Genomic DNA, 26,855 nt, shown 5'->3' with positions numbered 1-26,855 from the left:
TCATTGACACCTGTGAATTAATTTCATTGCTAAACAGACCTTCTTTAATAACCTTTTAACACAATGACATACTGACTGTGAAGAAACATAGTTTTTTAATCTTTTTAATTAATGACTACCAACTATTAACTCCCACATATAAAATAACTTGAAGATTGACATAGTCTACCGTCACTCAAAAGAACGCTGTTTCCACCAACTGTAATTGTGAATTCGACTACATCTTAGTCCACTTACTTAATTCAAAAGGTAAATAACACTCAAAAACATCCTTATTTCAATTAATCATAAGGTTCTTACTATCAACAATATATAATAGCTCTAAGAGTATTACATCTACAATATTTAAGTCTGATTACTTCTAGTACTATTATTTATTTTACAAAAATCTTTTTGTTATTTTTGACAGTTTAAAAAAATAAATCGCTCTGAGGAGGGCCCATATCAGGGTCGAAACGTTAACTAAAAATACGTTTTCTTAATTGACCGATCACCAAGACTCTATAATAGATTACATACGAGGTCGAGAATTCTTATTCATCACTGAGTATTAGAATCAACTGTACATGGCGTTAAAATTAATCACCTTGCGAAAAGTTTTAATTTTTTATACTTACCTTTTCGTACATAACTTACCAGCACAATTCTTATACTCTCCATAGTAAGTCGTCAGGTTTTATTTATTTCATTGCATCGGTTTTTGGCTTATAATATAACTTCGGGTTACACTTCCAGGTTTTTCACAATTTTCCGCGAAGTTAGAAAAATTTTGAATTTGGTAAACGTGTACGGCACATGAAAGGGTGATTTGAGTGCTGTATCACATGAAAAAATTAACTCATAAAATCTCAAATTAGTGATGAATATTCCTCAGCATTAATTTTTCAAAAATGATCAATTTATCTATTTGCTTTTTAAAAGCACGCAATAAACAATTTTAACAAAGCCAGTTCGCATTCTATTGTGCTGTGCATATTTTACTATTAGGCTGAAAGATTAAAAGGTTTAAAACAAAAACACTATAAATAAGTGGCCGAAAATTGAAATGCTTGTTTTAAAACCTTCTGAGTTGGTTGGTTTTAGGTTTTCTATTGAGTTTCAGTGAAAAATCCAACGGGTATCGCAAGTATTGTACACATACCTATAATCTTAATCAGCCATCATGAGAAAACCGGTTTTTGCACTGTTTCAAAGATAATTAAATTATACCTAGAATAGGTATTGAAGATCGTGGAGTAAAAAGTGTATCAAATAAAGAATACGAATATTAAGTATGTTAACAGACTTATACGCGCATAAATATATAGACTAACTTTACAGATTTTATTTCACAGAAACATTGTACCCTATAGTACGCTGAATCATAAAAATTTCCGTGCCTCATGATATAATATGCATACGTAAATGCATTTATTCAAAATCCAATCGTTAAGAAAACATTGAATTATGCAAAGACTTGACATCCTCTTCGCGTTGCACGGCACGTTTCTTCTCCTTTTTATACAGTTCATAATCTTCATCATCCGTAGGTAATTCATACCTACACAACGGGCAGGAATTGGTCTGAAATAATAGAATTCAAATTTATCAATCGTATTGGTATTGAAATAATTTCGTGAGAGTCGGAACTGTTGTTTTTATAGCAAATATTTTCAAATCTTCGATAATGCCTACCTTTTTTAACCACGGTGTAATGCATTCGTTGTGAAACGAGTGACGGCATGGCATTGATTTAATTGAACTAGCAGCGTCGAAATCTTTTAAGCACACGGTACACTGTTGGCAATTTCCGTCGAATTTAACATCCTTCAGATTGGAAATTGCCTCTTTCGAAGCCGGAGGAGGGAGTCGCTCTCCTAGTCCCAGCTCATCCCACATTCCAAAATCTCTCAACAATCGCGCCATGTGCAAGAAAGAATTTGGCGCTTCTCCATGTCTCAAAGGTGTCCAACCCATTTCCTCAAAGTAGTCTGACATCTCGCTGTATAACGTGTAACAAACGACACGCTTAGTCGGTTTCTATAATTTAACTACATTTCACCTTACCTTCCAATTAATTCTAGTTTTCACTGATGGGTTTCACTTTTGACACTTGTTTATACGGTTGGACACAGTACTGATGATTGTCATCGTCGTGGTCATCGTGCATAGATTATTATTACTGCATCGTACATTAGTCAGGATGTATTGCATACTTTTAGACAATGTCATCGCCACGGAAAATGCGATTATCACACTGACATCGCAACGTAACTTTCCGAACGCTTAGAATCGATAGGAGTTGAATAAATTCAAACGTAAAAGCTGGTTTACAATCAATACAAATGATTCGAATGTTCAGCCAATAGAATGCGAGTAGGATGTTCACGGGAAAGTTGAATATATTCTTTAGTCAACGGTTACGTCTATACATTGCGGTGTAGTGGAAAGTTCACGCTCGTTGAAAATCGGCCTTAATACGGGACGAGCTTGTCTCACATTTTCATCGGTTCCGTCATGTGTTTGGCAAATTTTAAGCTTCAAGTATGAATTGCGAGCATTTAATATTGGGCTAACGATTTATTTAAATACATATGATGTGAATTCTGAAGCTTTTAACATAAAAATTCTACTGTTACAGGACTGAAAACGAAAATATGCAGCTTATTCGAGGTTCCCGCCACAACGAATTGCCAGAAAATGGAAGACATACTCACCACCTAGAAGCTGCACATGATCTATCTATTTATTCTTAAGGTAGTAACGGATACAAATATTCAAATATTATAGTTGTATCATTACTAATTACAATATATTACGAGTATACATATATTTTCGATATATTTGAACATATGTCTACAGGCGCAAAACCGGTTCAGCGCTTATCAGCTCGACAGTTGTCGCCTCGTAAAAATGCTGCAGTGAGCCACAATCTTCTGGCCGTTCATAACTGGTAATCGAGGAGCCCAAACACTTTGGAAAACGTGGATTCTTCAAATCGTAACGTATACATACATTACTTGAGTCGCAATCGTGACTATGTCGTATCGTTCTAGCATTTACAGCAGTCAATAGCTAAACGATTTGGATATCGGTAAATGAAAACAGCTCAATATAAATGACAACTTTTAATATTCCAGAATAGGAGTTACCTTTTTCAATCTTCTATCTTAGATTGAATTTGTCAAATCGATACAGTTCAGTCGGATATTCAAAATCAGTAATCTTACGTCGACTCCACGTACTAGAATTTTCTATTCCTTTTTGAAGTGTCGTTATTAATTATTGGCTATTGACATGTGTTTTAAAATCAGCACTTTTTTTAAACCATGATAGCATTAATACGAATGGACAATTTTCATTACGCGTATTCGCAATATTGTTATTCATTTATGTATGTGAGAGGGATTTCATGCCGTTGCATCTAGCGTCAGATGGTTACCATTCCTAATTTTTATGTAACTTAATAATTGTACGATCACAGTTTTATCTGTCAGCGGAAAAGACAGACACCGTTTCAGTAACGAAACATTTAGTTCCTTTCTGATCCTCCGTAGCTAGTTAAATTTGCACCAGATCGCATAAACTTTGAATTTGGATCTAATTGGAATGAATCTTATCTAACAAGCAAAGACTACAGCACAAATCGAATGTTCAAGTTACGAATGGACTTCAATTAGTATCTTCGGACTTTGTATCTCGAGCTGAGCATTTGACTTATAACTTCTCCTGTCACAGACATAATATGGCACTGTGAGTATTACAGGACCTGTAGGAAACAATTTCATAGGCTGTACAATGGACATAAAGAGAAAAATGCAGGGGAAAACAAATATGAAGAAGAAGCAAAAGGTCAAGTGGTGGCAAAAGTTAAGAGATGCAAGAAGATTACAAAGAAAAATCAGTGATATGAGAAGACTAAAAAAAAAGAACGATAACAAGATTCTCAATCTCAATTATGGCCTAAAAAAAAGAAGCAGAGGCAAACAAAGCTGAAAAAGTAGAAGAAAATAGAAGCATGAGAAAACCTCTTTGCACGTCTATTAAAAAGTGTTTATCATTTATCTTAAATACTCACAAACAATCGAGACCTTCATCTTAATTCAAAATTACTATTTTGACGAAAAACGTACTTTATTTTCATCCTGTATTCGGTAAAAATTAAAGGTTCTTCAAAACGTAAGAGCACCATATAAAAAGTGGCGTCTAAATGTGTTATATTAATTCTGCAGTACAACGTCTCGTCCGAGATAGACTCCAACAATAAGAGTATCTTCAATTACCTTCATTTAAGTATTCTCCGCTGAAGATTAACGTATGCGCAATACGTAAGTCGCTCAATTACCAGAAAGAGCTTCAGTTGAAGGATAAAATGTTCGGAGCAATTGACAGCGTTCACGATCAACATAAAGCGACTTACGTTTCACAACCATTTCCTTTTCTATGTCTCGTCTTGACTGTATTAAACTGCTGGTCGAATTCTCTGCTCGCTTCAACTGTCCCAAAGTAGCAGATACGCTCTCGGAAAGTGATTTTACCTCTTCGATAAGCCTGCAAATACGGTAATATAAAGTCACGGGAACGAACACACATTTTTATGTAGAAGAGTAGAAGAGAACTCAGTTACAATGAGGAGTCAAGTTCAACGTATGCGTCATAATCTAAGCTAAGCGTAATCGAAGTTTCTTTGAAACGTGCCACTAACATCAGAGTTGCTGTTTCGATCAAGAATGTGTGTGATCACTACATTTTAGCCGCTTGTCTCACAATTGCGTGGATGGTAGCTGGAGGTACTTAGTTGGCTTTGGCGATCAACCAAGAGATTCGTTTAAACTGATTGACTTACCCAAACTGAGGAACATCACGACAATTTTCAACACCATGACGAAGTAATCTTTTGTCTAGTCGTGTCTGGGCGCACTTCATTGCACCGTCCAATTTTTTTGACGCATCGTGCATCTCATCGATCAGAGTTTCCGTGTCCGAGAGTTGCTGCAAATCCTGCGGACATTTTACAGCGTAAATGAAGTTTGATCAACTACAGACGAATTGGAGCGAGATAATCACACGTTAAAACGACTTGCCTTGTACAATTCTGCCTCCAACCGTCTCAAAGCTTGCTCTTGTAGCTGAATTTGCTGTGTCAATGTAAGATCCACGCGGTCCGCCTGATCGCGAAGATCCTTAACCGCTTTTTCGATCATTGCGTCGACATTCACTCGCAGTGTGCTTGATCTTTGCTTTGCAGTGCATCCTTCAGCAAGTACTTGCTTTGTCGAATATTCGTAGCCTGATGGCGATGATTGACTACAATTGTAGGTTTTTATTCGGTTATATCCTTTTCGTTACCATGAACGGGTTGTTTGGAAGTATCGATCCGTATAGTACTTACTCCGGTGGGATTCTGGTTGATCCCGCTTTCCAAAGAATAGTATCAGACTGGCTGCCCAGCCCCCTTGATTCCGTTTCAATTTCGTAAGCTTCCTTTTTTTCCGACCAGTCGAACTCAACACGCCGCTTCGCAGTTATTAATTCTGCGATTTGCATTTTTATTTGATCCAACAACCTTATGTAGACATCTCTAATTTCCTCGCACAATGACAATTCCTGCAATGAAAATGGGAGATAAATACTTCACGCAAGTTTTTTCACAAACGCGTGAATTTGATGCTCAATTTCTTTACTTTGGTCACTTCTTCTGAAACCTGATCACGAACGAGGTCGTTATCCATGCGAAAACATCGTATGCGCATCATGTCTTTGCCAATATTTTCCACTACCTGCAGTACAGACTTTCCACGCATTGTTCTTCTTCTTACTTCTTGCACTAGGTCGATTTCTTCAACAATGTCTGCTATCATACGTTCAAGCTCTACGGTCCATCGATGGATTGTACCAGCCCTCGTGCTGAGACGTATGTTATTGTCCATTTGATTTCTATCAGCTTCGGCATAGGCTCTCGATATGCTACAGAGAGCATTAAATCCTGCCGTCCTATAAATGAATATAAATTTTTCTTGTCAATACCTAAGTGTCTTAGGAACGAAAGGTGTTGACCAAAATCGAAAACGACTTGTGAGAAGTTAATCAAAAAAGTTCCGAGTTTGATCAAGATAATGCGAAACTAACTTTAATCCTGCAAAATCAAACCAGTGAAGTAATTCCCGCATGAGCTTTACTTGGAAATGTAAAGGAATCAAGATAATCTCCATGCAAAGAAATGACAAGAGGAAAAAAAAAGGAAATTATCGTACGTTGCCACTTGAATCCCATCGTGACAAGCTGCAGAAAGTTTTTTATTGTGTTCATTCCATTCATTGGGACTGAATCGTGATAAGGAAAAGTTTTCGACTGCCGGACGAGTTCCTGTCAGATCCCCCAAAGGGGTCCAATACTCTAAGGGAACATTTTCTCCATGCCCTGTTGGTACCGGGCCCAAAGGACCTGGTGGAGCGTTTCTTGCTCGTTCCAGGGCAATGTTGTCTCCATCACCTTTCTCCGTCTCACATTCCTGCTGTGAGTGATTTGATGATTACATTGTGTGATGACTATTACAAATGAATCTCCAACAAGCCAACAAACATTAAACTGTGACTAAGTTGTGGATATGACATACAGTTTGAATCGCTGCTTTTGCAGGGCACGGGTCTATCCTAGGACAACCTTCTGGTTCACGCAAGTTGGTGTCAGTAATGCCATCACCTGTGGGATTATCTATCACCTGCTGAATTAGCGATGGTTCTGTGGGCTTTATGGACTCATCCATATGTGATTTGGCCGTGATTGCATCTAAGCCTTGTGCTTCACAGCAATTATTGGATTCAGGCATTTTTCACAGGCAGCAATTTTATATATTCAAACAGAAAAAGTGGTACTCTGGTGAAATGACTCGTGGTTATCACAAGGTGAAAGCGCTGTTGAAGCCTCTGAGCATATCAGAATCGTTTAATCTCCATTCGAATAAGGATAATCAGCAATGAACGGTTAATGTAAGTTCTAGATTTAATTACAATGGATGGAAAGCGATGATACGATCAGTTTGAGAAAACACAAAAATTGTACGATACAGCTGAATAACAGATAACCTCCGCTCCTTCGATGAACTCGAAGTTGTTACTATAGACTAGGTTCAGAGTGAGAAATAAAAAAAAGATTATCATCGTGTCATTCGCTATCGAGTGAATCAGTTGTTATTTTGGAAAACGTTGCCGAAGGTGGGATGGAAGCTTCAATGAAACAGTACTGCCTAAAGCTTAGCCAGATTAAACCAAACCAACTTGAGCAGACAAAGGTACAAGGGATTTACCGCAAAACACAAGCTTTCGCACGCAACATACTCCACACATTCCGGTCACAGAGGATTCAAGGTTTAGTATGTAAATCAAGGGTGACTACACATGGAACGAAAGTCAATAGAGGCTAGATACGAAAGGAGATATTCGAGAATACACCGCGACTTTGAATCATCAAATAAAAGTTCTATTCAAATAAACGTATAACAATAGTACATTGGTATGTAAAAAATTAACAAAATCGTAAAACTCATTTAAAAATTCTGTAAAATTGACTTATATCAAAAATGATTTAACCAAGAACCAGGCTCAGGAGTGTCCTGACAGAGCCACCGCTGAAGGATAAAAGGAACGTAAGAGCTGTCCTCGATCACGGTCAATGTAAAGTGATTTCCTTTTGACAATTATCTCACGTTCCAAATTGCCGCGAGCTTTGACCAATCCCATCTGCGATTGTTCCGCTCTTTCTATCTGGCCCTTCATCATCGTTATGTTTTCTCCCAGCGTTTTCACCTCCTCGATTAATCTGTATAATCGGTGATAATTTAATTTTTGTTGAAAACCGGTGTAGTATCAAAGACCATGCGATAAATTGAGTTGCAGTTTTAGCTACGCTTACCCAAATTGCGGCACATCGCGACAACTTTCAACATTGCGTCGAAGTAATCTGTTATCCAAGCGACTCTGGGCAACTTTCAATGTATTATCTAGATTTTTAGTGGAATCCTTTAGATTCTGGATAGAATCCTCTACTTGAGAGATCTCATAGAGACACTGCGTGAAATAGAAAAAGGAATATTGTGTTTCAAAAAATTGATAAATTCCACGTAACTCTTTACGTTTTACTTATATTTGCCAGATACGCGTACCGTGACGATTCCTTGAGGCTGATTGAGAATAAGATGCGAACGACGTTTCACCGGCAGATGGAAAACCGAAGTTACATCGTTTATGCAGTAAGTACCCCAGATGTAACTTTAGTTACCTACCTGCCAGCGAAGCGTCATCCACATTTATCACCCTCAAGGAATCCTCCCAATATAACTCGATTCATCAAATTCTCACCCTGAGTAATTCCTTTTCGAGACGTTCGCAGCATTGCTGAGTTATGCTAACTTTTTGGGCCAATGCTGCGTCGACTCGATCAGCTTGAGTGCGAAGATCACGGACTGAGTTCACATAAATTGAGTCTAACGTTGAGCGCAGAGTCGCTGATTTTTGCCGCGTTGTTTCAGCCTGGGCGAGGGCTTCACGGGTCATGTGCTCGTATCCAGCAGGTGTTGATTGTCTATGAGAGAAAAAGGTAATTACAGTACATCCCTTACCGAAATATTAAGAGTTGAATTATCACCGTTAACGTTGGACTCTAGACTTACTCGCCTGGAATTCTTGCAGCACCAGCTTTCCATAGAATCAGGGGAGAATCATTGGTCAGTCCTATGCATTGGGCGTCTATTTCATAAGCATCTTTTTTATCGGTCCAGTCAAATTCTAGTCGTGTCTTTGCAGCCTTGAGTTCAAGGGCTTGTCTCTCGATCTGTTCTTTAGTTCTGCTCAGAAGCTCCCTGATCTCAGTGCACAGGCCAAGTTCCTAAAGTTCAGATAACGTTCAAGTTGTGAATTTTTGGTCAGATCTTTCAGAACAAGTAATTCTGGGAGACAGAAGAGTTATACTTTTATCAGTTCTGCATCCACATCGTCACGAACGAGATCAGGCTCCAGTCGCGTGGCTCTTAGCTGAAGGAATTCCCCGGCAATCGATTCTGGAATAGTCAGAACTGACAAAGACGCTCTTACTCGTCGATACTCCACTTCCAGTAGATCTATTTCCTCCGTCATTGACTGAAGTTCCCGTTCCAATTCGCTTTTCCATTTAAACACCTCACCGGCTCGCGTCATCAACCTTTCTTTGTTCTCCTGTTGCTGACTATCTGATTCTTTGAATACCCGCTGTATACTGTTCCTACCATTATAGGCCGACAATCTGTATAGTTGTCGAACAAGGAGGTCAGGGTTAGTTCTCGAATCATTAATTCCAACAGCAACAAAATATCGCTTAAAATCATATTCAGAGAGAGAGAGAGAGAGTGAGGGAAGGTAACTTCGTATTCTCACTGAGCATCGTGTATCATTTTGTTGGACTCTTGGAAGAAGGTCTGGTTGTGCGCTCTCCATTCCCCAGGGCTGAACTGCGTTATCGAATACCGGTCGCAGATCGGTCTCAAGCCGGTAAAACCTCCTTGTGGTGTAAAAACTGTGCGCCCAGTTGCCCAAGGACCCATCGGACCCATTTCGCCGTCTGATTTCGCTGGTATAGAATCTTCGGGTTGCGGGAAGTAAAGAGGTGGCCTTTCGCCATCACCGCCACTGTGACCTTTCAGGAAATCCATCATTGGGCAAGGATCGTTTCGTTGTGACTATAAATTATACAGAGGAATGATCAGCATAATATGCCGTCAGGGTACAACACACTCAAAAATTAAAATCACTTTAGAGCTATATATATATATATATATATATATGTAAACAAATATGACGAGGCCTATATTCACCTCATCATATTTCTTCCTCACTCCCAAATTTGAAATTTCACCGTACAACAATGAGCGCCCTTGGCAGCTTCACGGTCAATAGCACATGCGTGTAAACATGAGCGAATACAGACGATAGAATGCCGAGAGCATGTGATGGATCAGTACATAAGCTATTATCAGCGGAATCACACGTAGAAACGGCAGAACGAGAGGAAATTAAGCTGTAAATGTCGTTTCTCCATTTACAGGTAATATTATTTTTATTCAACGTAGAATATAAGTACGTAATGTAAAAAAAAAGTAATTTAATGTAATGGTACACGAACCAATAAACTCCATTTACAGAGAAACTCATCGCAGCTTCGACAAGGTTAAAAAAGGAACATTATATATATTTGTAGGGATTCACTGTTGGATTGGATTTTCAGTGAAATTATATCGTTGTTTTCTATAGTCAATTGCAGTCGTGGGACATTATAGCCCCATGACAATATTTTGATTAAAAAAAGAAAATCTCTTCAAATCAGGAAATCCAAATATTGCACGACAGAGATGATGAGAAACATAAGACATCGCGAGGTCTTTGTCTAACTTTTTGTTAATTTTTGCATGTAACTCTACTTATTATGTGATTCGTTTTGATTAGGCTTTAACGAAAGACTAGGTGGGGCATTTAAAATGGGACTTGAAACAACCTGCAATATATTGATATTGAATATTGATATTGAATTTCGATGACACCACTCAACCAAAAATTTTTATCCGAATTAGATAACAATTGTGCTTGGTAATACGGTATTGTTCCGGCTTTGAGGACATTAGATCAGCAGCCCAGGTATATAAATTTAGGACAGTATATGCAGCAATACATCCCTGAAGAGAGACGCTTGCACCTTTTCTTAAACCCGGTAACAATAAAATACTTCCAACACTTGCACACCATTGCCAAATCACCTATAAGATTTCGTATGTTTACCTACCGAAGGATTTCTCGATGGCCCATCAGGGCACGGTTCGGTGACTGGACATCCCTTCCGGTCGTTCGGGACTATCAATGCCTCCTGAAGATTGCCAGTAGCTGCCATGGCACACCTGTCATCTAAACATTTACGCTGCAACATTGTCCGTAGTCAACAGTGACAAAGATTGTGTGGTTGAACTGATACGTCCGCAGAGCTCGGAGCTGAAACTAACCGACTCAAGGTGTGTTTCAGGTGGAATGGCCGTTGGCAACGAGGATGGTACTGTACCTGGTGGAATCAAGGGTCTCGACGTATCGACCCTGCTTGAATACTATTTCCAAGCCTGATGCTCGCACGTGCGCTCAACAGCCCCGCTATTCTGACGGCGTGAGCTTACTGCCGTTTTGTTAATATCGTTATGACAACTGATATGACAGCCGAGAGTGAGGTATGTCGTTTTTAGAAACGTTTGGCAGATCGAAAAGTTGCACGGAAAACATTTTGACATCGCGGTGAAAGTAATTAAGAAAAGCTGATTATAAAAACGGAAAAAAAAATACCGGATAAATGGATCTACTGTGAAATGTTGCTGGGTTTGCGAAATCGTTAGTTTCAATCAAACTTTAGACTTTTTTGTTACGATTGAGAGAAGATGCTCATTCGCAAGTAAATGGTCAATATTTTATTAATTTCCTTTTCGTATCCGTAACATTTCTGATAAAGTTGAGTTTTCGAAAAATAAAAAGCAGGAATTCAATAGACGATTATGACAACCACGTCCATCGATCTATCCACACGAAACACTCCATCTGTTAGAGATCCATATAGGATCCACAGCTTCGTAAAAGGTTCATACTCATGGTGGGTCTCTAATAGACATCTACATAAATGGACAATATCTACGACCATGTTAAAGAGGATGATGATATCCATTGGATGTCAATGAATCTCCACGCCTCAATTGAAAGTACCATGGAAAACCACGAGGTGGCGAATGGTGGTTCTTCTCTCTCACCACAAATGAGAGCTCCAAATTATATAACCACCCAGCAATTCTAACGTCTCGTTTACTCCGAAGTTGATCCGGGATTTATTGTACTTTACTATTTACTTAGTCATTCTTGAGTGTCTAGTCTATATTGTTCAGACCTTGGTCATTTTCGCATGGGGCAAAAATGTGCACGTGATGGTTTCTAATATATTTTGTTATACGTCGATTAGAGGTAATTGTTCCATGTGGTTAAATGGTATGGAACATTACATTTTTTTCAAGTTTTCATTGTGATTTCTTCAGTGTTCGTTTCTGTGTATCTGTGAAAATTTCTGTAATGATTTGTGTCGTATACGAAGTGGAGATTTTTTATACGGGTTTAACGGCTCCACAAGTGTGGATAGAATACTGTTTCTTCCGTTTTAAAATTAATTTTAACAAAAACTGACCGACTAAAAATTTTTAAAATCCTAAATTTTCGGTTTCGTAATCGCAGTTAAAAACTCGAAAAAGTAAAAGGGCGCTGCGTTTTCTCCCGGGGTTGGGTTTCTCCTTGATTATAGATAAACATATCGTCGTGGGATAGACAATTACCCATATTCAGCTGAAATTACGAGGAGTGGTTAGCTAGTCCGGTAGACGGTCTAACCAAACAGTGATTAGACAGCTAAGCCGAGGGTAACCGAGTGGAAGGGTGCCCGATAGATTCTCCGCTTCCACACTTCGACACTTCTGAACTTGTGTACTTTGATAATACGCATGCAGATTCAGGTTTATACATGGGGTAGTCCAAAAAGTAGGATCCCTTATTCGACAACGATTGATGCATCTAAATTACAGGCTCAAAATAAACCATCCCTTGCATAAATTTAACACATATACGTATATGTGTATCACGTCATAACGGGTGGTTGAATTCCCTGCAGCAGCAATTCAAACAAATTTAATTTTGCGAATATTTTACTACCGAAGGCATCGAAAAATAATGTCTTTTCTATAAAAACTACTTGAGCGATATACGTATGGAAAATACATTCCCTACGAAGACATCACTCATCCGAAAAAGTTAATACCGTCGGCTTACATACAGTATATTTCGTTAACAAAAATTGTTACGTGAAAAACTATTTTCTAAATTTTAATAGCGTTAAGGTTTGGCAGAGAGACACGGGAAGCTACAAATTACCTTTCAAAAAGGAGAGTAATAAAATTTATTGTACGATAAAAACAAGTGTTTCGTCAGACTCGTGATACGTTTCTCTGAAAAATTGGAAAGTCTTTGAAAATTATTCACAGAATTTTGTAAACGAAACGGACCTTGATTTCGGCCTGCAATTACCCGTCCCACTTTAAACCAAGAATGCCATCTAATTTGTATTTGCTATAAAAAGGTGATATTAACTCGCATTGTTATTTAAAATTGATAGAATACTATCTCTTGTTTCTCTGGTGAAAATAAGGTGTACGGAAGATGTGAGTAAATGTGAATTAACGAATTGAAAAGTACGGGAAATGTGAAATTATAAAAATATAAATTCCTTCGCGCCTTATCTAATTCCTGCAAGCCTCGTTTCCGTCAGGGTTCATAGATCTTCTTCGTTTCGTCTCGTTTTTTCAACCCAACGTCTAGGTCCTTGCCTACCTCGACTCGATAGGCGGGGGTAACTTAGACAAGTATACAGCAGGAGTACATTCGGTTTATATTACAGATATGTGCGCAAGCTTTGATCCGGGCGCAGATCTACGGATTATTCGAGTGGTCCGAAGCCCGGGGCTTTGAAGCTCTGAGAAGACGTGTTTGAAGGCCGGTCATACAGCCTCGCAAGGTTTGTTCAGGCGAGCGTGAAAGCTTAACCGAATACACACGAATTTACGCGCGTAGACACCGCTCTGTCCCTCGGCGTTGACGCACGCGTTAATACCCACGACTTGCCCATCGCCTGCAGGACACGGGAGTGAAACTGCTGTCTCTATGCAGTCGGTCTTCTCTGTCTTGTTGTCCGGGTACTTTATTTGTCTCCTGACATCGGAAGCCGCTGAACCCTGCCTGCCCAGCAGCCCGAGGGTGAAGCCACGCCACAGCGACACGATCATGGAAATTTGTCAAACGGTTGAAATTCCCAGAGGACTTTACACCCCCGGATAAGAAAAGGTACGAATTCTTCAACAACGGTAACAACGATCCAAAGGATATGTATAAACACCAATAAACAGTCACGTGCTGTTGAAGTTTGTGCAAGGCATTCGAAATAAACTATTGAGATTTCAAGGAAACCGCGAATTCGAAACTAATTTCAACATAGTGAATGAAAAAATTAAGACAAGCAAATGTGTATTGCAAATTTTTAGCAAAAATTTGATTTCAATTATGAGGTTTGATGAAGCATAATCTCGACGAAGCAAAGAAAAGAAGAAGAATATAGTAACGGAAAATCGCGAAGCTCGACGAATCGTGAAAACTCCTTTTTCAATTGGTTCTCTGTCATTACACGCACCCACGGGGGTGTCAGATAAGGTCTTTAGCATTAATGTGAAAAGTCGGATCTTTCACGGTATCCATGGGCAGGACGGTCCTGTCCTGGGTTTGTTGCGGTTTTAAGGGTCCCTCCTTTATCTAAGAGTAGGGAGGAGGGACCGAGAGTGTTGTGAGAGGATGAGCCGATTGTCGAGGCAACACGAGGATACCATTTCACGCTGCCGACTCAACCCCAAAACTCCGTCGCACCCAGTTGTGTTACGTATTGAGGGCGTTGGGTGGTTTTAGGTCGAAGCCGGGAGGAAAGCTGGAGGAGGGTGAGAGAGAGTAAGAGAGAAAAAAGAGAAAGAGAGTGAGGACGATTTGTCGAGAGGGCGAGAAGGGCTGGCGGGGGAATACAACGAACCATTAGCTCGCGTAAACGCCAGTTTTATGAACCGTGGACGACTTATTTCAAGGGTGCCGGCTCACGAGGGTGCGCGACTCTCTCTCTTTCACGGTAAAATCTTCTTGAGCCCGAAAATCTCTCCCTTTCACCCTGAAATACAATTCATGAATTCGAATGATATCCAAATGAAACGGAGGTTTGCAATCCGAGAATCAGAAGCGCTCGACGTGCGCTGAAAAATGTTAAATTATCAATTGTTGTCGCGTTGTAAGATTTCGAGGAAACTAATGTCATTAAAAAATTTTAGTGAATCGGAAGAATGATCACTTCTGGATATGGGTAATTCAATTTCTGCAACTGGTAACAAAGAAATATTAATAACATAATTGACGAGAAGGTCTGAGCATTCTGAAACTAATTTTATTAATCGACAGAAATTTACGATAGTGTAGTAATTTATACACATCGATAAAACAAATATAACTCTTTTGTCAGCCAAATGACTATTTATCGTTGGAAGATTTTTCATCGGTTCGGTATCAATTATTGCGGTAATGCATTCTTCGGCAAAAAAGCGTTTATTGTTTCAATAGAAGAATTTTTCGTAACAAAAAAAAATTATTTCCGTCGAGATCAATCACGCTGTTTTCGAATTATTCTGCTAAAAATAATTTCATAGATTCACACGATAAATGAAATCCTGAAGAATCGCAGATTCTTTGAATGTTACGCGACAAATTTGTATAATCTTCCCTATTTTTCCAAAGCTTTAATCCTGACGAATTGCTATAAGTTACGTAATATTCAATTTTCACAAACTTATCCTTCGAATTTCTTCCGTTTACGCAAAAAGAAGAGAAATGACAACGTTTCGAGCACATCGGGGAGAAAATAATTGGATTTGATGTACTCGATACGTACGTTAAAGTTATACTAGTTTCAATTATACACTTGGAAGATACAGTTGAACACGTTGTCACCTTTGTTTCCGAAAACTGAAAGAACCTTACGCCACTAAGCTGAAAATAATCGAGTAATCGAGTTGAAAAAAATAATCGCACGCGACTCGATTGAATCGGTGTAAAATTAATCGATTATTTCGTATTTTTTTTTGAAACGGTGTACATGTATGAAACCAAAATTTCGTAAGTTACATTATGTAGTCTTAATAGCGGAGCAGTTTCTTGATAATTTATAGTTTCATTCAAAACATTTTTCAATTTCAGTTGACAATATTCATTTATTCTCTCTTATTCTATCTATAATGAAATAAATTGATATTGCATCGCATCGTTCGTGGGAGTAAAAAACGAAACCGGATCGTTGGGAAAAATAATCGAGTTTGAATAACAATTGATTACACTCGATTAAGTGGTAAAAAATAATAGACGCAAGCGAAAATCGATTATTTTTTGACGTTCTTACGACTTCGCATGAGCCGTATAAACGAAAATAACCATCAGATCCTCACGATCGTTGGGACACATCCCCACATCTGTATTTCGAGAACTTCGTGAGGTTTACACGGCGTTCAGCGAGTCCCGAAATGACTTTAGGTCCAACACTCCTGCAGGTATATAAAATGACGTGCAGAAAGTAGATGGATAGGCGTAGCTGGTTGATCGCTGCGGAGGCAAACAGGCCCGGAGGATACCGCGACGAGATTTTCCCTGCGCCCCCAGCCGCCGACCGACGATGGAGATGCAAGGGTGTCCTCGAGGTTCGAGGGTAGCTCCGCTCGGTCCGAAACCCCGCCCACAACCCCCGAGCCGACGAATCAGGACGCGCGTCACAAGCGGCGGGGGTCGGGGGCTTGGGGGTGGTGGATGCCCATGACGCGGTTGGGGCGGCTCGACCACCCCCGGGTGACAACATGGCCTTGGAGCCGCCCTCCGCGAGGTAGAGCCAACTTGGCACCCCTGCAAGGCGAGCTGACGCGTAGAGCCAGTGAGCCAGCAAGCCTGGGAGCCGCCCTTCGGCGCCCCGCCAACAACGCGTCACGTCAAACCCGAGCAGCGGCCAAATCGCGTCGACGTTAAGAGTTCTGCGGCGTCGGCGTCGCGACGCCCGCCTAGTCCTAAGTCTGCGGCGTAGCTCCCGCCGCCCCCGCGAAAAACCTGGCGAACGCTCGCGTCTGACTTGATCGCACCCCCCTGTGTGTTCGTGTTCCATCTCCCGGGGGCGGTCGAACGACCCTAAGGACCCCGACGGGAGAGAGAACAACTCGACTACACGACCTCGACTGAAGCGGAAGTCTTCGACGGGGATGCCCGACTTTTGATTCGTCGCAGAGGATGGGAACAGGTCAGTCTTCTGATCGTTTTTACGTCATTTGTGCAGGCAAGCGTATCCGTCGATCTCAATTCCACCTCGTCGAAAGTTCGTAATGCGCGATTCTGAATAATCGTCGGGGTTTTTTCGTGAATTTGAACACACGCGCCGTGTTAAGTTGTCACGTTTTTGTCTTGTTGTTTTTCTTTACTTTTTTTTGTTTTTTTTTTACTTTTCCAAGTTTCAACGGAAATTCAAAAAACTCGTCGGCTACGAAGTTGAATGTACACGGTCGCGAGTCTTGTTGATGGTTTTATTCCGTCGTCTCATTTTTCTTCTGTTTCTGTTTATTTTTTTTTTTTAGTTTCTGTGGAAAAGAGTGTTCCGATGTCCGAACGAGTGGTTAATTTAGCTGATCTTGATGGGTGGGTGTACGAACTTTCCACTAGGACACGTTTCAAGACTAAAAGAAAACAAAAAAATTACCTAACAAAATGTTTTTTTGTTCTTCAAAATTTGTTCTTCGAATATAACTCTGAAACCATTTAGCCGATTATACGTACAGAAAAACTAATTGATTCTGAGGTGAGAAGAGGCCAGTGGATTGAGACTAAACTCGTGAAAATCTGATTATCCGTTCTCGAAATGCCCTGGGATAAAAGATTGTCCACACGCATCCAGGCGTTCATTTGAAAATAGTCGAAGGTCATTTTCTGGACCTTCAAACATGTAGAATCAGTTTAAATTCCACTTTTCATTTTTTAGGCGATCGAAATAACTTTTCCATTATTCTCTTATCTGAAGTGGGAAGGTATAAAGTTCAGCTTCTAGTACCGTGATTATCTAAAGTGATTCCGTAACACTTAAACGAAACTTTAATACGTTTATGCGTTATAACATCAATAATTGTCAACAGACAATTACTTGTGAAACATATTTACTGTAAAAGAGTATACACTTTTCAGTTTACAAATCGACTACGTTAGTTTTTTTTTTGTCAATAACCGACTGATTGAAAAATCTTGACGAAATTCAGCAAATGAATTAAATTGTAAAATGTGTAGTAAATTCACTGTAAATACAATGTATGAAGTAATTAAAGTCGTAAAATTTTTGAAAGTAAAATGACAGAAATTAGTTTGAACGGTAACATTCGGTCACAAAATTAGTAAACAGATGGAAAGAAAATGGAGAGATGTTATTATTATCATAGAAACCCAAAAATGAAAGGTTGCGTTTTTTTCATTTGAATGGTTTTCTTGACTTCAAACTATTTACATTTTGGATATGATCGATCCAGTAATTTCCGAGTTATTCGAATAACATGTGAAAATAAAAAAAATAAAAAAATGAAAATGATATCTCGAGTATGCATTTGTTTTTAGCTTTTCTTAGCTTTGAATTTACTAAAGTTTGGATGTTATCGGTTGGGTAGTTTTTGTGTTATTTGAATAAAAAAATAACAAAATACACGATTTCATTTGTTAATTATCTGTGGATAAGAAACGCATCCGAGCGTCAAGTTCTTGGGCTAGCCCAATTAAGATCAGCCAAATTAACCACTCATCTCTATTTAATCTTAAACGTCAGAATCCTTTTTTTTAATGATTTCAAGTTTTTTTAAGTTTGCCAAAATGTAGACAAAAATCTGAAGGTAAATACTTTTTTTTAAATTGTGATTCTAATATATGCTTCATACACATACAAATATTTTTCGTGTATTATTTAACATCTTCTACCAGTGAGTAAAATTGACTAAAGTATATTTCATAACACTCTCTGGCAATCACGTAACACTGCAGCATAGTCTGTTATAATTACAAAAGAGGGAGAAAACAAACGAATGTTCACATTGGTCGTTGAAACTCTCACCACTATATAATTGATATTCGCATCAGTGCTTCTCCTCGTTCAGTAGTAAAGCTTCTGAGTAATTTCAAATGTGATTTATATCATTTCTGAAACGATATCTGCGGTCGAATATTGGCTCATGTATTAAAAAAAGCAGCAAAACTCTGGAAAATCGTTTTATTCTTTACATAATCTGCAGTTCCGTTTTTAAAAATTTTATATCGATATTTCATTCGTGTAAACTTTCGTCGAAGAATCGTACCGTAGATATCACATGTTGAAAATTTGTCTGTATACGTATTTTCAGCGACACGCAGTCAGCGAGCCATTCTCGAAAATTCCTTCAAATGTCTCTCGATCCGCTTTTGCGACGACAGCATTATTTGCATATAAAGGGGATAAAATAAAAGCGGTAGAAAAGTCTTGCAGAATACACGTACAATAAGCCGCTGCTATAATTTCTTTTACCGAATACAACCGTCTCTGAAAGAAGAGATTATCATAGCACGAAAGCGCCGCAGGCGGATGTAATTACGTAGCTCGTTACCGCTAGATTGAATCCTAATGGCGACGTGAAAAGGAAAATGTAAAAAAGTTTAATTCGCTTCGAGGAAATCTCTTGCAGGGTGCATTTCGCAGTTCAGAAATTATACCTCGCGCAGGAACCGTGACATAATTAAAAACTATAGAAAAACAGACGTGGTAATAAAAAATTACTTACGAAAAAAAAACAAAATAAAAAAAAACAGAACAGGATTGCAGAATTTAATTTTTTAACTCAACTGAATAATTATCGAAGCGTTTTTATTAAAGCTTGAATTGCGTTCAAGGGTATACAGCTTTTAAGCGGTATTCTGAATACATTGACGGAATTATGCGGCATTATTACTTGAGCGGCGTTGACTGCTCGTTTCAATGTGACGTGAACCAATTGGGGATTCCATGCTTGGAGAGAATAATAATTACCTGAAAAAATCGATTAATATGTGTTTACATGGCTCGGAATTTTCTTTTTTTTTCAACTCGTAGCTATTGGTATAGTTTTATTGTAAATGTTCATTTTCAACGTTATAATTTTCACCCTTTGACATCAGTTTTAATCATTTTTAGAAAACTGTAATTCTTTTCCTATTTCTTCAACGTTAGGTATATTTACAGTAATTTCAATGCGATACGGATATTTGCTTGCTTAACTATTGTATAAAAATTCAATTTTCTTTATCTAAAATAATAAACATGAATCCACTTTCCCGCCCGATTCAACAAGTGCTAAATTTATACATGTTTCTGAACAGAGTGCCCAAACTGACAGAATCGTTTCTACTGTTTCGCTAATCGTAATAACGGAAAGAATATCTAAAAACAGATTCAACTGTAATAATACGTAGAAACATCAATGTAACCATTTGACGCGGGCGTGGACTCTGAAATTAAGAACAATAAGATGGTATAAAATACGAGATGTAGATACTAGCGGATTCCTGGGTGTGTGCATTTTTCTATACTGCAAATAATGGAGAAGAAAAAAGAATGCATAACAAAAGAAGTGCGTCATACGAATTGCATTTATAATTTAATAGTATTACAACTATAAATATAGCCATCGTGATTAAATTTTGTTCGATTCAATTCAAAAACAAATAATTTTTTAGCTTTTCCGAAGTATCAGCCGCTTTCAATTTTCAATTTCGGAACTTTTATTCTTCTGTATCTTTAGATTCTGTGCTTTATTCATTCGAAACGCAGACTGTTCTGACAATACCTTTCCGTATAAAGGAGCATTTGGTTAAATAAACTCTCGGGAAAACAATTATTCTACACGGTGATTTCTCGAAATTCTCAATTTCGGTACGCTGACCATTCCTTATTTCAAAATTCGTATCTCGAAAATTTTGGATTTTCGACCAGTCGACTATTTTAACATTCGGAACTGTGACTCCCACTCTATTTTTGCTTCCATTTCACGTGCAGAGGTGAAACGCATGCGGCATACAGATCGACGAACAAGTTGTAATCAGTAAGCCGATTCCTGCCGATGAAAGCTGGAGCGGTGTCGTTGAATGCGCGACTTTGAGTTGCAAATTGATTAAACACTAGGGGAGGAGGTTCTTCTCTCTTCTGCGTTATACGTATTCATCCTTAAACGTCTCCACCCAGCGTCGCGTGTCGGATGGGTTTGTGTGAGGTGAAACTCGGCGGGTTTCGTCCAGGGGTAGGTTTACTTAAATTACGTGCTTTGGGGCTGTGAAAGGTGGGTAGGCAGATGAAGATAATCCTTTAGGGTTGGTGGCGTATACGGGCCGGAGTTGTCTTCGTCTCTACGGTTGGCTTAGGCACGCGGCTGTGTTTTTCTTACCGTGGATCATTAGGACGATTAGGGTTGCCGCGAATGGGGGAGAACAGATTAGCACTGAGCTCGATTCCTGCCCTTCGCGGACCGAAACACCCCTGCGCTCAGTCTCCTCGTTTTCTTGCGCCTTTTCTTACACCCCGCATCTTTTTTTCTCAACCGGCGTGCTTCGCGATTTTACAAATTGAATTGTCCTTTCTTTTGACTGCTGCTTCTTCTTTTTCTCTTTTCTGCTTTCTCTTCACTTGGTTTTTTTCATCCTTAGTAATTTTATTCCTCCTACGTCTGCTCGAATACAAAATGGCTCCTTCACATGTATCACGCTCCGCATTTGAACTACAGTAATATCTCTGGATAAATTTTTACAGCAAATTTCTCTTTATTTCTATCTGTGAAAAACATTTTTTTTTTTTTTTGTAGAAAAACTCTGAATTTCCTACATTTCTCGAAAAAGTTACGTACCTTTTTTTTTAGTCATATGTACACCAAGTTCTGCGAGTTTCCATTTTTCTGTGGATGATTTCTCCGTGATTTTGTATACCATCATTTTTTAATTACATCTCTCTATTCGCTACATAGTATTTTTTTCGCGGAATGAAATAGTCTTATTATTTGTGAAACTGTTAATAGTATTCATCACGTAGATCAAAAGCTCCCAATTTTATGTCAGGTAAAAATTTACAGATTGATTACTTGCAAACATGAAAATACTTCAGAAGAAAATATCATAAGATTCTAAGACAAATTAACAAATGGCCAGAAAGAAATACGTTCAATACTTTCGAATGGCAAAGAATTGTATGAAATATTATGGAAAATCGTCGACAATACGTATTTTCTAATCAATGCCTCAGCAGAACGAGAATTAGTTTCAAACGTCGCTATTTGAGACGCACCTTAGAGCAATTTTTATAATTTTATTTGATTTTAGGAGACAGGCTACTTGATATCCCGTGCAAGGTATGCGGGGATCGTAGCTCGGGCAAACATTACGGCATCTACAGTTGCGACGGTGAGTAAAAAATTGTGACGGTAAAAAATGAAACGGTTTGGATCTCCGAGCACAGTAATTATCCAGCGAATCGCCAACTCGTGGTTATATTGACCTTTCGATCCATCATTGATTAAATTGTATCACGAGAAAACGCATCCAGATATCAAATTATCTCAAATTTTTAGGCTGTTCGGGATTTTTCAAGAGAAGCATTCATAGAAATCGCGTCTACACGTGCAAAGCTCAGGGTGATCTGAAGGGGCGCTGTCCCATCGACAAAACGCACAGGAATCAGTGCCGAGCCTGTCGTCTCACCAAGTGTTTTCAAGCCAGCATGAACAAGGACGGTAAGTCAGCATCGCAATTGCAAGCTCGCTATTGAAATGAATTTTTGATTATTTTCCTGTACGTGAAACGGTCGTCGTTATCGTTATGCGACGCGTCATGTCACGTGACGTCATGTTACGTTACCTGCTCGATTGTGGTTCGACGTTAAATTGCGAAATTCTCCCCTTCGTAAATCAAACGAACAATGAAATTACACGGAGCTTAATCCGCAAACAAACGTGTTAATTATTATCGAATAACTTCTCATTCATCGTGACGTCGCATTTTGATGTTTGTGGAACCGATCCATCGCTCCCCCACAAAGCTCTGAATGAAGTGGAATTACACGAGGGTTTCACGCGCTTTCGTAGGTATTCGAGGCCTGCGTCGTTATGTGTGAAATTTACTCGTTTCAAAGTTGGGGAAATTTTCGAAAGATCGAAAACCCATGAAGTCGGGAGTCTGGGATAAGGGAAGAAACGAATGAATCGATAACTTAATGTCAACTTTGTCCTCTTAGTCCCCCCGACAGACAACCCTTTCAATTTTGCCACACGCTTCGCCAACGATTGATCAGGATTATAAGCTCGAGTTTTTTTTCCCCGCTGTTAAAATCGATAGAACTTTCGTGAACCGTTTTATCTGCCAGGCGCAGAGAACGCTGGGTATTTTCAAACACCTCTGTAAGAAGAGCTTTCAATCTTATCGACACTTATCCGAACATCATTGACACACTCGTTACAGAAGGATAAAGCAGGAGTAGCATATATTTGAGAATCCTCTATGATCTACGATTGTAAAACACCTACACTGAACGATTATTTTCAAATTTCTCGTAATTCGGGAGTAACAGAAAGATCAGAGTCACGCGTTTTGGTTCTGGGCATGACGTTGAACGAACTTTACTTCATTTCGACGTACTTTTGGTTCAAGTATGAATAAGTTTCCAACTTTGATACGGTATTGATAAATTACACTTGCACTTGCTCTGACAGATGATCTCGTTACGATGTGTTACTCAGCCGTCTCTCAATATTTCTTCAACCAACCCACTCTAAAAATCAGAATCATTCCAATCGACTGCATTTTAAGCTATCCCAACCGCACTTTTCAGCTACAATAAGGCTTTCCAAAGTTACAGTACGGTTAAAAAGGTATAACCGATCACGAACCAAAAGTGTGACAAGCATCTGCACATTCCTCAAGTATCAAAGTACTTAATCCTCGGAATCATGGGTCACACAGTGCCTGTACAAACCCCTCGGTATCGCAAACGGCAAAAATCCCAGTCCTACCAGATTGAGTCTCCTTTGATTGAGATTATATAATATAACACGACATATCCAGACATGGCAATAACCTAGGAATAGAGCCGTCAGAATATAGATGCACCGTCACCGACCGTCCATTACCCATACAAACTCGGAGTTTGCGTGGGGCGATCAGGCAAATGAGCTTACTCCATTGGTCATCCCATTGCACACACAAAATGCGGCCAAGACGATGCTCCGCAGAGAATTCTAGAGGCCGATATTTCCGGGAACCACGGGGGGGAGGGGGGGGGGCGAGCTTGCGGAGAAATCGAGGGAGGGAAAGAGGCCATTTGACGGACAGGGTGAGAGAGGAGCGGCCTGGCTGAGGCGCAACCGCTTCTGAAGCACGGTGGTGGGGTTGCGGCGGGGCGCTTCGGGGGTGGCAGGGTGTTTAATGCAGGACGGGTGGCCGGGTTCCCAGCGGCCGCGGGGGCTCCAGACGAATAAGAGAGGAGATTCAATTAGCGGCAGAGCTTCGTACCTTTAGGGTGTCTGCACACGATAGGATTCGGTTCTTCGGCTGGGCGAAGTCACCTCTGGACGGAGGACCCTGCGTTCGTTATTTCGAAAGTCTCCGTCGTTCCTCATTTCCGCTGACGGAAACCGCACACTCCGTGTCGAACCGGGCGTTCCGCCGCTTCCCGCATCACGTCGCGATAGTCTTTTCGGTGGGGGTGGTACCTTTAAAAGTTATAGCTCGAGCGGGTGATGCTTCGGGAACCGCCCGAGGCGTGCAATCATCCCGTTCTCCCGCACCGCGGGTTCCCCCCCCCCCCCCCTCTACCTCGTCTTTACAACCCCGTCTGGAGCGCCACCCTCTCACCCCCGATCTGCCGACTGGCTAGCACGAGTACCTTTTGTGTAACACGGTACCTACATGTTTAATAATATATGATTTTCGGACTGGTCGAGAGATCGCCAGGTGTTATAATGGGGCGACATGCCTCCACGGTCACACGGGAGAAGGGAAATTTTTGGGCTTTTTGAATTATCGCAGTGTTTTTATCTCCCTCTCGACTCTATCGCCGTATGACGTTGGATACATTTATACTTTTTTCATTTCACTTTTATTGTTCTACTGGAGAATTTTTAGTCGCGATTGAATGAAAGAATTAAGGATATGTTGTAATTAAGAGCGAATGGGCTGGGGTTGAAGTTTCGAATGAGCAAGGCTCCGGAAGCGCTTAATTCCGAATTATTTGGTGGCAAAAATTGCGGTAAAGAAATCAAACTTTTACGAAACAACAATGTTTCGAATGGTCGGAAACCCGACGGTGCAAAGTTCCGAAAATTCAACATGCCATTAAGCTGAGTTCCGAAAAGTAAAATTCCGAAAATTAAATTATAATCGCACAGCGTAGTTTACTCAACGAGTGGGTGTGAGAAATCAGAAAAACCAACCACGATTCCGAACGTAAAAATAACGAGAATCCAAATCGAAGAAATATCAATGTGGTGAATTTTTACCAAGCCAGAAATTCACGAAACAGAAAATCTCGAATTATTCGGAATTTCGATGTTTCAGATTTTTTAAAGTTTCTCGTTTTTGCATTTTCGCAACTTTGACTTGTCAGAGTTATACCCTTTTGGCATTTTATCCTTTCAGAACTTTGAGTGTCGGGTTTCGGACGGTTCGAAACTTTGATGTTTCGTCCTAGCTTAATTTCTTTATTTTAAGTTTCACCACCAAAGAATTTGGATTTTGGAGCTTTCGGAACTTTTAAAATTTGGCACTTCAACCCCGTCTCCTGAGTAAATTTGAGATTTAAATTTTTAAATATACTAATTTCGAGACCGTATGTTCGCAAAAAAATGCGAGGTACAATGAAGACCATTCTCATTGAATTCATAATCTTTAAATTGCTGGCATCTCATTCAATACCATCTTATAAACAATACCTTATATCCTCATGTCAAGCAAATGCAGTCAGTCATTTCGATTCGGAACTCTTTACATACATATTATTGTATAACTCACTTTTGCTAGATTTTGATTATCAACGACGCATTAACCAAGCTACAATATCACCCGTGTCGCTAAATTTGAGGAGTCAGAAGCATGTTCGCGGTCAGGATATTACAACATACATCGTGATCTTGTTCGTTACATCGATGATATCGTCACTTAATCGGGCCCAACATTAAAATTATGTAACAATAATTTGAATTCCTAAATGACGATTGCCAAACACGTAGTTACACGTTTATCGTGAATTTTGAACCGCTCCTTCTCCGAATGCATGCATGGTATAATGTATCGTGGAAGAGAAAAGCTCTGCTTTCTTGAAATCGCCAAACCAGATTACGCCCACAATTACCATTAAATATTTTCGAAATTGGCCAAGCGAAGAATATATCTAGTAGGTGAAAGTATTCGTCACCCAGGTTTCTGTGGCGTCTCAAAACTTACGGCGGAAAATCAGCAAAATCAGTTCAAGGATTTGACGCAGCCACGATTTATCGCCCAAGTGTGTAATGTATACGTATACACGAAGCCCGCCCGTATCATTCCGCTAATGCAGAATGCCGTCACGGCTTCGTTGCCTCCTCGAGAGTCTTCGAACCCCTCCAGGTCCGTTTCTTCCCCCACTTGCATCTTCCATCCCCTTTCATCCCCTTTCCCCAACCGCGAAGAATCCTCCAGGAGCGAACCCCGAGCCCATTTCACCCCATTATGCCACCGCATCGAGCCCCCTCCTCTGGTCCTCCAGGTATTACTGGCTCCGAGTGTGTGTGTGTGTGTGTGTGTCTGTCTGCTGGCTGATATCTATTGGTATGCGAGTACCAATACATTTTTGCACCTTCTATATCCACGCCGCTGCAGGAGCAGCCATCGCGCGTTCTCGGCTATGTATCAATAAATAATATCCCGGGGATCTGGTACTTTATTCCTCGGCAAACAGTTTTTATGAAAAAGAAATAAAATAGAACCCTTGTGCTCGGTTCAAACTCTGTATATAAAAATGGATACGTGTAGGCGTACGAAATGTTCAATTCCATCGAATCGTATAGTTTAACCCTCTGTACGATATTACAGTTCGATATACATATATGTATACATGTTTTGTATTTTAAACCTTGTCTAAGTATCAGCTTAAGCAATTCTTTGTTCGTTAATAGTATTGCC

General features: G+C 39.7%; 3 protein-coding genes and 1 long non-coding RNA gene across 5 annotated transcripts in view; 2 read left to right on the top strand and 2 right to left on the bottom strand.

The window, feature by feature from the left end:
• Positions 1–52: 52 nt before the first annotated feature.
• LOC124176741 lies at positions 53–11,306 on the top strand. 2 transcript variants are annotated; one of them, XR_006869452.1, is made up of 4 exons: positions 53–249; positions 2,621–2,736; positions 2,842–2,979; positions 11,020–11,306. It is a non-coding gene; the product is annotated as an uncharacterized LOC124176741 (long non-coding RNA). The 2 variants fall into 2 exon arrangements; XR_006869450.1 differs by lacking the exon at positions 11,020–11,306 and having other exon boundaries at positions 2,842–4,363.
• On the bottom strand, positions 1,303–2,243 carry LOC124176727 (E3 ubiquitin-protein ligase RNF181-like). Its single transcript, XM_046558357.1, has 3 exons — positions 2,047–2,243; positions 1,675–1,981; positions 1,303–1,563 (listed from the first exon to the last, which is right to left on the bottom strand). The coding sequence occupies exons 2-3, from the start codon at positions 1,975–1,977 to the stop codon at positions 1,429–1,431; spliced, it is 438 nt and encodes a 145-aa protein (XP_046414313.1). The 5' UTR covers positions 1,978–1,981; positions 2,047–2,243; the 3' UTR covers positions 1,303–1,428.
• Positions 7,425–9,713, bottom strand: LOC124176704 (tektin-4). Its single transcript, XM_046558298.1, has 6 exons — positions 9,387–9,713; positions 8,946–9,255; positions 8,648–8,862; positions 8,337–8,559; positions 7,891–8,045; positions 7,425–7,797 (listed from the first exon to the last, which is right to left on the bottom strand). Exons 1-6 carry the CDS (start codon positions 9,662–9,664, stop codon positions 7,581–7,583), a joined length of 1,398 nt encoding a protein of 465 aa, XP_046414254.1. The 5' UTR covers positions 9,665–9,713; the 3' UTR covers positions 7,425–7,580.
• Positions 11,307–16,607: 5,301 nt separating the features above from the next.
• The window catches only part of LOC124176710 (protein dissatisfaction), a 30,069-nt gene continuing 19,821 nt past the window's right edge, over positions 16,608–26,855 (top strand). Inside the window, exons 1-3 of the mRNA XM_046558311.1 lie at positions 16,608–16,926; positions 22,026–22,106; positions 22,274–22,435. Coding sequence (XP_046414267.1) covers positions 16,917–16,926; positions 22,026–22,106; positions 22,274–22,435 — 253 coding nt within the window. The 5' untranslated portion in view covers positions 16,608–16,916. The remainder of the gene's footprint in view (positions 16,927–22,025; positions 22,107–22,273; positions 22,436–26,855) is intronic.

Source organism: Neodiprion fabricii, chromosome 1 (assembly GCF_021155785.1).
Source record: "Neodiprion fabricii isolate iyNeoFabr1 chromosome 1, iyNeoFabr1.1, whole genome shotgun sequence".
NCBI classification, from domain to species: Eukaryota; Metazoa; Arthropoda; class Insecta; order Hymenoptera; family Diprionidae; genus Neodiprion; species Neodiprion fabricii.
The sequence above is the reverse complement of the archived record's forward strand: the minus strand, read 5'-3'. Positions and strand labels throughout refer to the sequence as shown.